This window comes from Musa acuminata, chromosome BXJ3-2, assembly GCF_036884655.1.
Source record: "Musa acuminata AAA Group cultivar baxijiao chromosome BXJ3-2, Cavendish_Baxijiao_AAA, whole genome shotgun sequence".
Lineage (NCBI taxonomy): Eukaryota > Viridiplantae > Streptophyta > Magnoliopsida > Zingiberales > Musaceae > Musa > Musa acuminata.
Genome location: NC_088350.1, coordinates 26,901,001 through 26,913,845, shown reverse-complemented (window position 1 = coordinate 26,913,845; position 12,845 = coordinate 26,901,001). Strand labels below are relative to the sequence as shown.

At 36.9% G+C, this 12,845-nt stretch overlaps 1 protein-coding gene and 1 long non-coding RNA gene across 3 annotated transcripts; both read left to right on the top strand.

The window, feature by feature from the left end:
- The first annotated feature begins 585 nt into the window (after positions 1–585).
- Positions 586–9,849, top strand: LOC135632010 (phosphatidylinositol/phosphatidylcholine transfer protein SFH8-like). Its single transcript, XM_065140264.1, has 15 exons — positions 586–725; positions 806–911; positions 2,252–2,552; positions 3,748–3,847; positions 4,560–4,826; positions 4,939–5,016; positions 5,119–5,220; positions 5,309–5,358; positions 5,500–5,599; positions 5,684–5,782; positions 5,920–6,036; positions 7,652–7,784; positions 8,495–8,898; positions 9,278–9,352; positions 9,437–9,849. Exons 2-15 carry the CDS (start codon positions 878–880, stop codon positions 9,455–9,457), a joined length of 1,881 nt encoding a protein of 626 aa, XP_064996336.1. The 5' UTR covers positions 586–725; positions 806–877; the 3' UTR covers positions 9,458–9,849.
- A 456-nt stretch (positions 9,850–10,305) lies between these two features.
- On the top strand, positions 10,306–12,611 carry LOC108952208 (uncharacterized). Of its 2 annotated transcripts, none has more exons than XR_010494534.1 (2): positions 10,306–10,669; positions 12,117–12,611. It is a non-coding gene; the product is annotated as an uncharacterized LOC108952208 (long non-coding RNA). The 2 variants fall into 2 exon arrangements; XR_010494533.1 differs by having other exon boundaries at positions 10,768–12,611.
- The last annotated feature ends 234 nt before the right edge of the window (positions 12,612–12,845 follow it).

The window sequence follows — 12,845 nt, the reverse complement described above, 5'->3', positions numbered from 1 at the left end:
CCCCCCATTCGCCGATGGCGTTTGACTTGCATCTACAAGTAATCAGATTAATTGAAGGCGTGACGGTCAATGCCACCGGGAGGACTGGACTCGTCGCAGCTCCCTTCAGCAAAGGCTGCTCGTATTTCGTTTTGTATTTTCCGTGTGGCATTATACAAACGGTCGCCAATTTGGGCCCCATCCTCAAACATCGGATTCTTCTTCTGTCCGCGACGGGGACGCGCATCCGCGGCCTTCGTTGCTGGCCGCAAGATTTATCGCGTAAGAGCGACGGTGAGAAGTCGGCGTTTGCATGGCATCGCTCTAATAGTAATTATAATAATAATTATTATTAATATTATTATAATCCCACCTAAGAAGAACGCAGCGTCTGACGTCTCTGCACCGGCGCGTTCTACGAGAGAAGTATTCTCCGCGGAGGACCCCACCACGTGTCATTCTCATGGCAGTCGGGCCCACAAACTGGGGACTGCTTCCACTTTGCCGTTCTGCTTGTTGTCTCAAATGCCCCGATTTCTCCGCCGAGGAATCGGCGATTCCTTTCTCTATCTTCTCCGTCTTCATCTTCCTTTTTCTCCTCGCTCATACCCACTTGGCTCGACCTCAGCTCTGTCGGCTCCTCCGCTTCCACCTCCGGGATCGATCTCGCGCCTAAATCCGTCGATCGCTGACGGTATCTGGATGCATCTCAAGGATCCCGATCGCTTCGTGGTACTTCGATCCAGGTCCGGTTGGGTTCTTGGGAAGATCCGGACATTCTAGGGTCTTCAGTGGTTTTCTGACCTTTAGTGTATCTTCTTTGCAGGAGTGATTAGGGTCTTGGCTGCCTCCTCCTCACAGTGATATCTTCATCGCGCTGGTTTGTTTGCCGTCTGATATGTCGGGGCCACTGGATCGGTTCGCCAGGCCTTGTGAGTTGCCTTCTCCTCTTCGTCGTGTCTGATCACAATGGCTGGTTTGGAAGTGTGGTCTTTGGATTTTTCGTTTCAAATCAGTCTGATATGCAATCATTTTGCATAATATCTAAGCAAAAGGAATTCTTGAATATTTTTTTATACTGGTTACAAGTTAAAGTTGCTGATTCAATTTGTTGTTGGATTTCTACTTCCTCACAATCGTGTTATGTTTTGTCTCCCTGCAGCAATAGCATCATTTCTTTGCAAAATTGTACCTATTTTTCACTCCCAGCTAGTCCTGATGGGGGATTGTTAAGAATAGGAACTTAATCATTGTCGAAGTTCAAAATGCACACTCTTTACTTTTCTGCAGTCGATTTCTTATCGATACAATCCAAGATTTCTAATTGTTGACCGTGCAGATAATGTATTGATACTCTGATCCATTTTTGCAGTCTCTCCAACCGAGACAAAGTTGAGCGATTAATTTTCTGCATTTGTTTTTTCTTTTTCCTTTTTTGCGGTATTGATTTGCAGAGCACGATGCGCTTTTCTCCTACTAAATCAACTTGGGGCTAGCCATTTGAATATATTTCTGATTTTCTTACCTATATCTTTCTAGCTTCTATTCACATCCGAGCTAGAATGCAGCAAACAAGGAAATTAAATGAAGGCTAAATACTTCATTGCTTTCTAATCGATGATTAATATTGCAGTCTCTTCGTAAATCATAAGGTACCGCCACGTTCAAAGATAGGCAGCCAGGTTTGATAAAATATGTTCATGCATTTGAAGTTATCCATTTAACTTATTCTTCATTTTGCAAAGTTGCGGCAGGCCAATAAACATTGGGATGCTGCTAGGTGGCTCCTCTTACAGAATTGATGAGTGTGGATCTCACACATCAGATCTGAGAGACCACATCACCATTAAACATTTTTGGGGATAATTTATTCCACCAAAAGATTTTACCAGACATAAACTTGTCTCTTCCTCCTCAGGATCAGGGCTTTAACCAAAATTTTGAATTGAATATTGGCTTATCTGGCTTTAGTTTTTTCTTGTCCGGTATTCAAAACCCAGATTATTGGATACTAGCATTTTTTTTATTTTGATTCAGAGTAATTTAGTAGTAATGTGGAAATTTGTAAGTCATTTATTTGGCAAGGTCTTTCTGACTATTTTAGATCTTTTTACTCTGAAAGCTTTAACATCTTTCTCACTTATTTTATTTCCTTTTATTAAGTGGCATACTAATCCATTTGGCAACGGAGCTTTTTTCTTGTGTTATGCATACTCCATAACATATCTTTCTTCATTAATGAATAACATATAACTTCTTTGACTTGTCAAAGGTTTTGAGGGTTTTTCAAGCCATGATGAACGAAAGGAACGGAGATCAGATATTGAAAATTCAGAAGATGAGAGAAGGACACGAATTGGATCCTTGAAGAAAAAAGCTATAAATGCATCTACTAGATTTAGGCATTCTTTAAGGAAAAAGAACAGGAGGAAGAGTGATAGCCGAGTCATTTCTGTTTCAATTGAGGATATAAGAAATATTGAGGAGTTGGAGGCTGTTGATGCATTCCGTCAATCTCTAATTTTAGATGAATTGTTGCCTGCAAAGCATGATGATTATCATATGATGCTGAGGTAAGCTATGTCTTGTCTACTAGCATTTTGGCTTTATATACTTATATATGTTTTTGCAAAATATCTAGAGGATTTATATTATAATTTTTGAATAGATATTCTAATCCATTTTACATTTGTCGATGGCACCTTTTCTTTCTCTTGATTCTTGCAATCAACCAGGGTAGGCTAGATACATAGGCTATGGTGTTGTTATTTGTATCCCACAAATTATCTTTCTTTTCTTGCCCCTTTATTTTAAATAAACTAGAATTGGTGCTTTAATTTGTCTGTTTTCAAGATCCAAATATTATTATGTGATTTTCCTTTTTAGTTTGTCCTTCTTGGAGATGCTATATTCTTTTAGCACTAAAAGGATTAGCTGATTTAGTTCCTCATTTGGCACATCGTTAGTCCAGAATGGAGGACCTAAATCAACTATGCTCTATAAGTTAGTTATGGGATTAGTCATGCTTTACGGATCCTAGTTTGAAGAATAAAAAACATTTATGTCCAAAAAATGTGTAATTGAGATGAAAATATTGTGATGGATGTGCAGAATTACTAGTAAAGATAGAAAAAGATCTGTTTTTATTTGTGAAAAATTAGATGCAGCCTCAATAGAGGATATAATGACTAAGAATTGTCGAAGATGATATGTATGCTCAAAGGAGACTATAGATGCTGTGGTTATATGCCCTCGATCGATTAGTACAAAGAGGTATAGGAAGACGTGAAAAGGTTTTTCACTAGAAACAATAGAAAGAGGCTTGATTGTTTTTAGATATACTAGAGAATAGAGACATTGTCTTGTATATAGCTCAATGGTGGGATCAAATCCATGTGGTCGATCCTAAATAGTTGGGATCTTTTGGCTTGTTGTTGTTATTGACTGCTTAGCACTTTGGAGTTTGGAGGTTGACCTGTACTTTGATATTTTTAGCTTAACTATGTTTTATAAGTTTTGCTTCTCCATGTATCCTTCCGGTAATTCATAGTTAGCCTTTCTGTTTCTTAGTTATAGGGATTAAAATTTCCCTTCTAGCATGAAAAAGGTTCCAAGCTTTTGTTTTTTTTTTTTTTTAGTAAGTTGCCTGAATTGCTGCCGCTTGCTCAGTGGCTTATTCTAATGTGACTTTTCTTTATTTCATTTTTTACTTTTTGCTTTGCAGCTAACTTTTCCTGCTTAATATCTTGAAAACTTATTTACTTGTAGGTTTCTTAAGGCAAGGAAATTTGATGTTGAGAAAGCAAAGCATATGTGGGCTGAAATGCTTCAGTGGAGAAAGGATTATGGCACTGACACTATCATAGAGGTTATTGACTGTTGAATCTCAGAAACCAAATTGCAATTATTCAGTGTACAAATAGAATACTTCTGTTGAACCTATTGCATGAACACTGATTTTAGGCACATCTTAACTGAATTTTAATATTTTGAGAACTGACTTATATATAAGTTTTGATGTGTTCTTCGATTCTATGAATATTATATCCAACATGATTCATTATGCAAGACTTTTTTTTCTATTACTGCCAACTCTAACATAAGGGACCTAGCAGAAATTGCTAATAATTCAATGGAAACATGGAAACCTTTTATGTATTATTTTCAATATACTGTAGGTTGCTATATCTGTGGCTAAACTTTCAATTATCTTAATTTTTATGTGAGTGATTCCTCTAAATGATTATGGGATTTATGCTGGATAGAAAAGAAATTAAAAATTAAAGATTTGGTCCAATATCATATTGGTAATCTGCTGGACTGCTACAGTATTGATAATCTGATATATTGTGTGGTATAGAAACCCTTACTCCCACCCTGAGAAATGTTAAAAAGTAATACCAACTGATACCAGATCAATATTTGAAACCATGAAAGAAACCTCCTTGTAAACTATGAACTGCAGAATTCTACTTGCAGATATTGGACATCCTTTTCCCCTTATCTTAAACATCATAAGATCATCTTTTATTCACATTGTGTTTACCTTAAAATTCTAACTGGATTTGATCTTTCATCAGGACTTTGAGTATTCTGAGTTAAATGAAGTTCTGCAATACTATCCTCATGGTTATCATGGGGTAGACAAGGAGGGAAGACCTGTTTATATTGAAAGGCTTGGAAAAGTTGATCCTAGCAAACTAATGCAGGTGACAACTATGGAGCGTTATTTAAGGTATCATGTGAAGGAGTTTGAGAGGAGCTTTTTAATTAAATTCCCAGCTTGTTCAATTGCTGCAAAGAAGCACATTGATTCAAGTACAACTATCCTTGATGTTCAAGGCGTGGTATGTTGTCACAGACTCAGTATCATGGAAAAACCATCACTATTAATTGGTTAGAACATCTAATGATCTGACACATCAATCTTATTCTTGCCATGATTGGTGTGATTTGTAGAGTTTGAAAAACTTCAGCAAGACTGCCAGAGAACTAATTCAGCGATTACAGAAGATTGACAATGACAACTACCCTGAGGTAGACAAGATACTCCTTTTCTTCACTTCGAGTGTCTTTTGTATTTTTGGAGTAATATTCCTCTGACTACAATGTTCCTATCTGGTGAAATAATGACTGTAGACCTTGCACCGAATGTTTATTGTCAATGCTGGCCCGGGATTCAGGTTGCTGTGGAACACTGTAAAATCCTTTCTTGATCCAAAGACTACTTCCAAAATTCATGTGTGTTTCTTCTCCTACTTTGTTGAAATGGATCTTTACCCTGACATGAGAAGATGCATACTAAAATTGTTTTTCCAACTGCTATCAGGTTCTTGGAGCAAGGTATCAGAATAAGTTGTTAGAAATAATTGAACCCAGGTTTGTGCTTTGCTATTATTTTATATTAGATTTAACCTCCAAGGAAACAGAATTTTTGAATCTGACTTATTTCATATGATGTTTAACTACTAGAGAGACAGGTATTTAATATTCTAATATATCACTTTGGATTATCTCCAGTGAGTTGCCAGAGTTCCTTGGTGGCTGTTGTACCTGTGCTGAACAAGGAGGCTGCCTAAGATCTGAAAAAGGTCCATGGAAGGACCCAAATATACTGAAGGTTTCTGTTTAATATCTCACTTTTTTCAACCTTTTTCTTTCATTTTCTTATGTAGTGTTTATCATGGTTCTTGTTGTCAAACAGATGGTCCTCAATGGTGAAGCACAATGTGCCCGGCAGATTGTCACTGTTTCAAATGGTGAAAAAAAGATTATTGCTTATGCTAAGCCACAGTACCCAACAGTGAGTCTTCTCATTTGATCTCCGTCCTTAGAGTAAAATTCATTTTGTAGAGTACTGAGTTGAGTCTTCTCATTTGATCTCAGTTCTTAGACTAAAATCCACTTTGTAGAGTACTGAGTTCTCTATTGCTGAAACAGATAAGGGGTAGTGATACGTCTACTGCTGAGTCTGGATCAGAAGCTGAAGACATCACTTCTCCTAGAGCAGTGAGGAATCATATATCACATCCTCGCTTGACCCCAGTACATGAAGAGGTAAGCTTGTGTCTTCTGGTTGTGTTGTAGGTATATGATTGGTTTTCATTTCCTGTCTCTTTGAAAATTATGTTGAAGTTCAAGTTTTGCTGTTGCAAATTTCTCTAGTATGCTTTTATGGCACTGCTCATCCTCTTACATTTGGCCCACTTTGTATTGTAACCTGCTTCATTTTTCAATGTATTTTATTTTATGATAAAATTCATTCTTTTTTTTGTTTTTCTTCTAGTTGGGGTCTTTTGGCCGTATTTTAGTTATGATCTTAACCTTTGTCTTTGTAACATTTACATCCATTGTCAATAGCAGTAAATATAGAATAACTTTTTGATTTTTATATGGTCTCAAGGGATCTTTTGATATACTTATTGTAGTTCCTGTACCACCCTCCTCACACATTATTTGTATCTGACAATCCCTCGAAAATTATATGTTACTTGGCATTTTGATAATTGATCCTAGTTTCCTGGTGCCAATTTTAGGTCATTATATATGCAAATCCTTTACATTAGTGGTACCTAATCACCAAAAAGCAATTCTTTATATCTGCAGGTTTTTATAAATTGTTGTTCTATGGAATTCAAATTCTCTTATTTTTCACTCGAGACTCTGTGGAAGGAAATAAATAGAGATGCCTTTCTTTTATATTTGACTTCAGAATAGATCACATCAAAATTCATCTTTTGACACATTTATTTGATATGCTTATGTCTTGGTATAAAATAACAAATATGAGTTTTGGTTTGATCATCTTGGTGACGGGACTTATCATCATCACCCACGATAGAGAGAATCTAAAAGAAGAGCACTGGTTTAGTTTTTCCATTGTCAGTCTATATCCAATGACCAAGATAAATGGAAAATTTTGATCACATATTGGTCTTTTAATATAAATATAGAATTAATGACTAATCAAGAACAATTCATTTGGTCTTTTCTTCAACCAAAATTGTTTCTTCTGTACCATCCTAGGATAGAAAGTTGATCGCCCTTTTGATGCATTGTCATCCTTTGACTGTCTGATTCCTAAACAGACAACTCAAACCAGAATTTAGATATGGTTTTCACTGTTCAAGTATACCTGTTTTATTATTTATCTTTTCAATGAAATGACAATGTTATCTCTTGCAGCATTTAAGTCATTTTAGGAGTTTGCATTGCCATCATTGTTTTGAAGTACGGGTTTCTAACTAATCGAATTAAGTAACTAATGATTCATGCATAAAATATGACACTAATATATCATATCTAACAAATCTAACAATATGCATCTGTTGATCTAAAGGCATTATGATTACTACTTCATAAAAGAAATTTAATGAAATTTCATTTGTCTTAATTATTGTGTTTTCGCAAAAATGAAAAAGAGGTCCTTATGCATCTGGCTGAAATTCTGAAAAAAAGGATCTCTCAGATTTCTATATCAAGTTATCACAATAAGCATAAATGATATGAATTTTAATTATAATTTATTACATGGAGGTTGCCTCTGAAGTTTGTCGTATTGTGATAGTATTTTATGAATATTAATATCTATGCATGTTAGATATGAATGTTGATAGAGGTTATAAAAAGTCAATATTAACATCTTTTCATATCCTCGTTCGTCTTCCTGCAGGCAAAAATGGTTAAGGCAGCTAGTTTTTCTTCTGGTTTTCCAGAGTATGATGAATATGTTCCCATGGTAGACAAGGCTGTGGATGGCGGATGGAAGAAAGAGATCTCTAATAAAAGGCTATATGCATCCAAAGGTCGATGAGTCTAATGTTTTTGAAATAGTAGTTATGCAAGCCAAGTTTATTTCCATTTTCTACCAGTTATAATTTCTAAATAAAAGGGAAGGGAAATGAATAATTTGATGAATGATCAACTCTTTGTTAGCATGTTTGCTTTCTTTAAGTAACTCTTTTTGCATTACCAATAGTTTGGAGCTATTAGGAATATGATTTTTCAAATGGCTCTATTATCCAACATGTGTTGATTGCCACTCAGCAAGCATGCCCTATTCACGATCATGGTTCCAAGAAATTGGTTCAGAACAGACAGACCTACCACATTCAACAAGTTCGAGTTAGGTTACTTGTTTGATCACCAAACTCCGAGGACCAAGCTTTTTTTGTTTTTCTCCCATGTTCTAGAGATCTTCTGAACATCTAATATGAAAGTCCAAAATCTTGCAATTTCATGCCATCTGCATTGACTTGGTAAAGTTCAGATTTACGCTTATATTTGTTAATTGAAGAAGTACCTGGGAGATATGTAGGCTTATCTGATAGCAATTATGTTGGGCTATTTTTGGATCCTCTTAAGCAAAATATTTTAGCAATTGAAAGACATTAATTCCTTGAAACATGTATTTTTGCTGCATTTGGGATGTTATGTACTTTTGAGTCTTTGACCCTGTTAACAAATTAAATCATTGTTGTCTAATAAAACTTGGATCATTTGAACTTCATTGCAGGACAATGCTCTAACCCTGAGACACATAAATCTCCACAAGGAGTTCGGGCTCAAATAATCCAATTCCTTGTGACCATCATCGTGTACCTCTTTACGCTGGTTTGTTCAGTCAGCAGTTGTGTGTCAAAGAGGCTACACAATGAAGTCTCTGAAAGAGATCAACATGATCCTATGTTTTCTGTGGACCCCATGGTCAAGGAGGAATACTGTCATCCTTCACCTGCTCCTGCATTTACCGAGGCTGACCTTCTTTCACGCCTTCTAATAAGGTTGGGAGAGCTGGAAGAAAAGGTGAACATACTTCAAGCAAAACCATCTGAAATGCCTTCAGAGAAAGATGAATTGCTCAATGCAGCTGTTTGCCGTGTGGATGCATTGGAGGCTGAGCTTATTGCTACCAAAAAGGTGTGCTTTGTGTCCTATCTATCTATTCTACAAATCTTAATTTTTTATAATTCAAATGAGTATGCTTTAGGAAGCGGCAGTTAAATGGAGTTATTATGTTAAGCGAAAACATTGTTTTGTCAACATATGGATTCTTTGATAAAATTAAACTGTTCTCAATCTGTCGTAAATCTTTCGATTCATAAATTAGAGGTCCTCATTGCCAATATATCTTGGTGAGTGTATCTGCTCTTTTTGCCAAAATACTTGCAGTCATGCAATTAGCTAGCCTATACTTTACCTTTATCTTTGCACGTCTGCAATATTTTTTAGTTTATCTATGTTTAGTGATGCATCTCCTTTCATGCATCAATGAAATGGGTTTTTATGTTGGTTGTAGGCTTTGCATGAAGCTCTTATGAGGCAGGATGAACTTCTTGCATATATCGACCGTCAAGAGGAGGCTAAGATGCGGGTTAGTTAAGATGATTTATTTCTTTAGTTTTGATTATGATGTTGTTTGATCAGATGACGAAACTTCTCTTTTACACTTGTGCAGAAAAAGAAATTTTGCTTTTGAACCAAGACGGCACATAGATGGCTTTCACAACATCAAATTCGTTGCTTTTGCTGCTCAATGAAGCATGATTTCGGTGCCAATCGATGGAAACGCACCGGCTGCTGACAAAGACAGTGAAATAACTTATTTGACAACGAAGATGATGGACAGTCCAGAAGTAAATAATACCTTTGACCTTTCTATGTAAGCTTTCTAGGTATGGTTATTGGCTATCATAATCTCTTGCCACAACGAACTTGTTCTTTCTGCTGCTCCTAAGATGAAACATGATCTTGATGTGAATTGACGCGATAATACCAGCTGCTGAGAAAAACAGCGAAGTTGACTTTACTTGAGAATGAATATGGACAGTCTGAGAAGCGAATAAATAATGCCCTTGAGATATTTTTATATGAGCTTTCTAGTTATTGTTATCGGCTATCCTGATCTTTGCAAGCTATTTTGTGCTCCTCCTCCTCATGCAATGCCGGCAGTTTCCTGGTCATTACTAAATTGTAAGATCGCTTTTTTTATCTCTTTAACAATTACTAGATGTTGTGATTGGTTCGACAGATCCACGGACAGATTATTGCATGCGTCAGACCAACACTGGAAGGAGGGAGGGCACGTTCGTGTCAGAGCCCTATCAGATTTGACTATTGGGATAACCAACCAGCGAAGAACATATCTACCACCTTTTTTATAAGAATTCTTTTGATTAATTTCCTATGGGGAAGGAAGGCCTAATAAAAAATGATCTGCCCCATGCGGGACCCATGTGACAGGCCGATTCCGGCTCCAATCACGTCCGAGAGATCTTGACGTATGTGTTTTCATTCGACATTTGTCCTGTATACCGCCGCGCTTAAAATGTAAAAGCCCTGCACGAGGGACGCGGCGCCAAATTGGGAAATCCAGCTCATCGTGCACGCTATGTGCTGCCATGACTAGGGGGTGCTTAGGTAGTTGCATGGGTCTCCGTCTCTCCTTACCCGATTCTTGGCCGTCCTTGGTCGTCTATCTCTCTCTCTCTCTCTCTCGCCTCAGTCGTGGCATGGCGATCGGAATCCCCTAGCCCCGCCCCAAGGGTTGTCTTCCTCCTCTCATCTCTTCCACAAGGTGTAGATGCCAAAGCAAAGGAGATCGTGCGCCTTAGTCGTGGGATGGCGATCGGAATCCCCAAGTCCCGCCCCAAGGGTTGTCTCCCGCCTCTCATCTTGCGCTGGATCTCAGGTTTGTACTAGATGGATCTGTCAAGAACAAAAATAAAATAGAACAATCAATCGAAATTCTTTTTCCTGTCTTAATTGATATTTGGAACGTCTTTGCAGATTTTTTGGGGTTTAATCCTACGAAACGAACTGTCTTGATTAGCGTCATTAAAATCTTGATCCAGTTTCCCTTTTTTATTTTTTTTTTGCTCTGCTTTTTTTTTCGAGATTCTGGGTGATTCTGGGATTCTGCTTTTAATTTTATGTACGATTTGGCGGGTTTCTTTTTTTTTTTTCGAAAAAGAATTCTTTCATTCCTTTCCTTCCTTATCTTTAATTCATAGAGAATTCCTTTCCAGACGCAATTTTCTTGCAATTCCGTCATGATCGCTTTCCATTTCTGGCTTCGCAGAAATGGCACCGAAATTTCATTGATCCTAAATACCAGGGCGCATCATACCTAAATTTTATTGTTCTTGGTGTTACATCAATCTTATGGTTCTTTACGTTTCTTAGCATAGCAACATGGAATCTCCTGATCGGGGTTAGTCTTAAATCCAGATGTTGACACGGGTTTCTTTTTTTTTGTATTCCCATTATTTATTATGGTTCATTAAGTATTACGTTTGTTGATATTGTTTCCAATAATCTGATTCCTTTAGGATATCATTCTTCTGCCATTGTCCATTACGTCTACCATCTGATTTAACCAGATTAAGGTTTTCTCATTAATAAGCAAATTCTCAATCATGTACTGATACTGGTCGGCAACCGGACCAGTATAGTACTGGTGCAGGATCACACACTAACTTTTGCTGTTGGTCAGTCTGAGGCGCATGAGAGAGAAGATTGGGGATGGGGTTTGGGGGGAGGGGGAAGGAAAGGATAGGTGGCAGCGACGCCACGAGGAGAGGCGGAAGAGGAGAGGCAGATAGAAAGAGAGAAATAGAGAAGTAAAAAAAACAATATAGCTATGGCAGCTACTAGGTGGTGCATCCTCCTCTACTAGATTGAACTGTGCAAAATCGCTTGTTCCTTGTCCTGGTTGGCAATCGAACTGGTAAATAGTGGCCTGCATTGATAGGATCAATTGGTAAGGGCGGTATTTTAATCCATGACTCTTATAAGATGGTTGGAAAGTGTGCTATATTTTATGGATCTAAATATTGAAACTCCAAGAAACAATATATTGAAGAAGTTAATGCTGTTCAAACAAGAAATTTTGTAATCGATGTGTTTACTAAAAAAGAAAAAAAAATAAAGAAGCTTGCATTTGTGAACATTTTACAATATTTCTTATTAGAGATAAGATGAAGATAGCTATGGCTTGCGTTATCCAGAGATTTGTGCACATGATGTTTTGTATGGTTTCAAGTGAAATTACTTCCTTTTTGAGTGAACTGTCTGAACTTATTAAATCTCAATCTATTTCTATGAGAAATATTGAATTTTGGTCTATTTATTTCTAGACTTAACAAACCTGTCATTACAACTTTGAAGCGATATAGAACGTATCAGATCAGTTTAAAAAATTGGAATGGTCCACCAGTTCATGACATCAAGCCTTCAACTGGGGGAATCAATCACATGGGGCAATCAAATAAGAATCGATCCCAACTTGAAGATACATACTTTTCCTCTGCTTTTCTTTTTTTTATCTTTTTCTGTCTGTCTCCCCCTTTTCCTCTGCAGATTACAGGTTCATATGGCATGCTATATCAGTAAAAGAGGATTTATGTTGTTTAGTTTGACTATTAGAGTAGTGGTCAAGGCAGGAAAGGATTTTGTACCTGTCTGAAAATAGTTAGATCTATGGCTTATTGCTGTTGCTGTTGTTGTTTTTGTCGTTAGATCTTTTTTGATCATCTGTTTAGTAATGTTATCTTGTTAGCCTAAGTATGTACTCAAAATCCTCAACTCCATACAAATTATATGTGAAAAATCATGCTTATATTTTATGCACATATGTGTTTTGCGCTGAAGTATAAGCAACATGTACTAGTTGCATGTTAATAATATTACATAGGGCCTCGATTGATATGAACATTCTGAATTTATTAAATACATTAGAAGTAGAAGGAATGGAGTTTTTGGGTTGGGGAAATACAAAATAATTTCAACTTTTGCTACTATATTACCTGGTTTAAGAACAAATCTTTCTTAGCTGAACAAATGAATAGGCCAAGCTGTTTAACGTT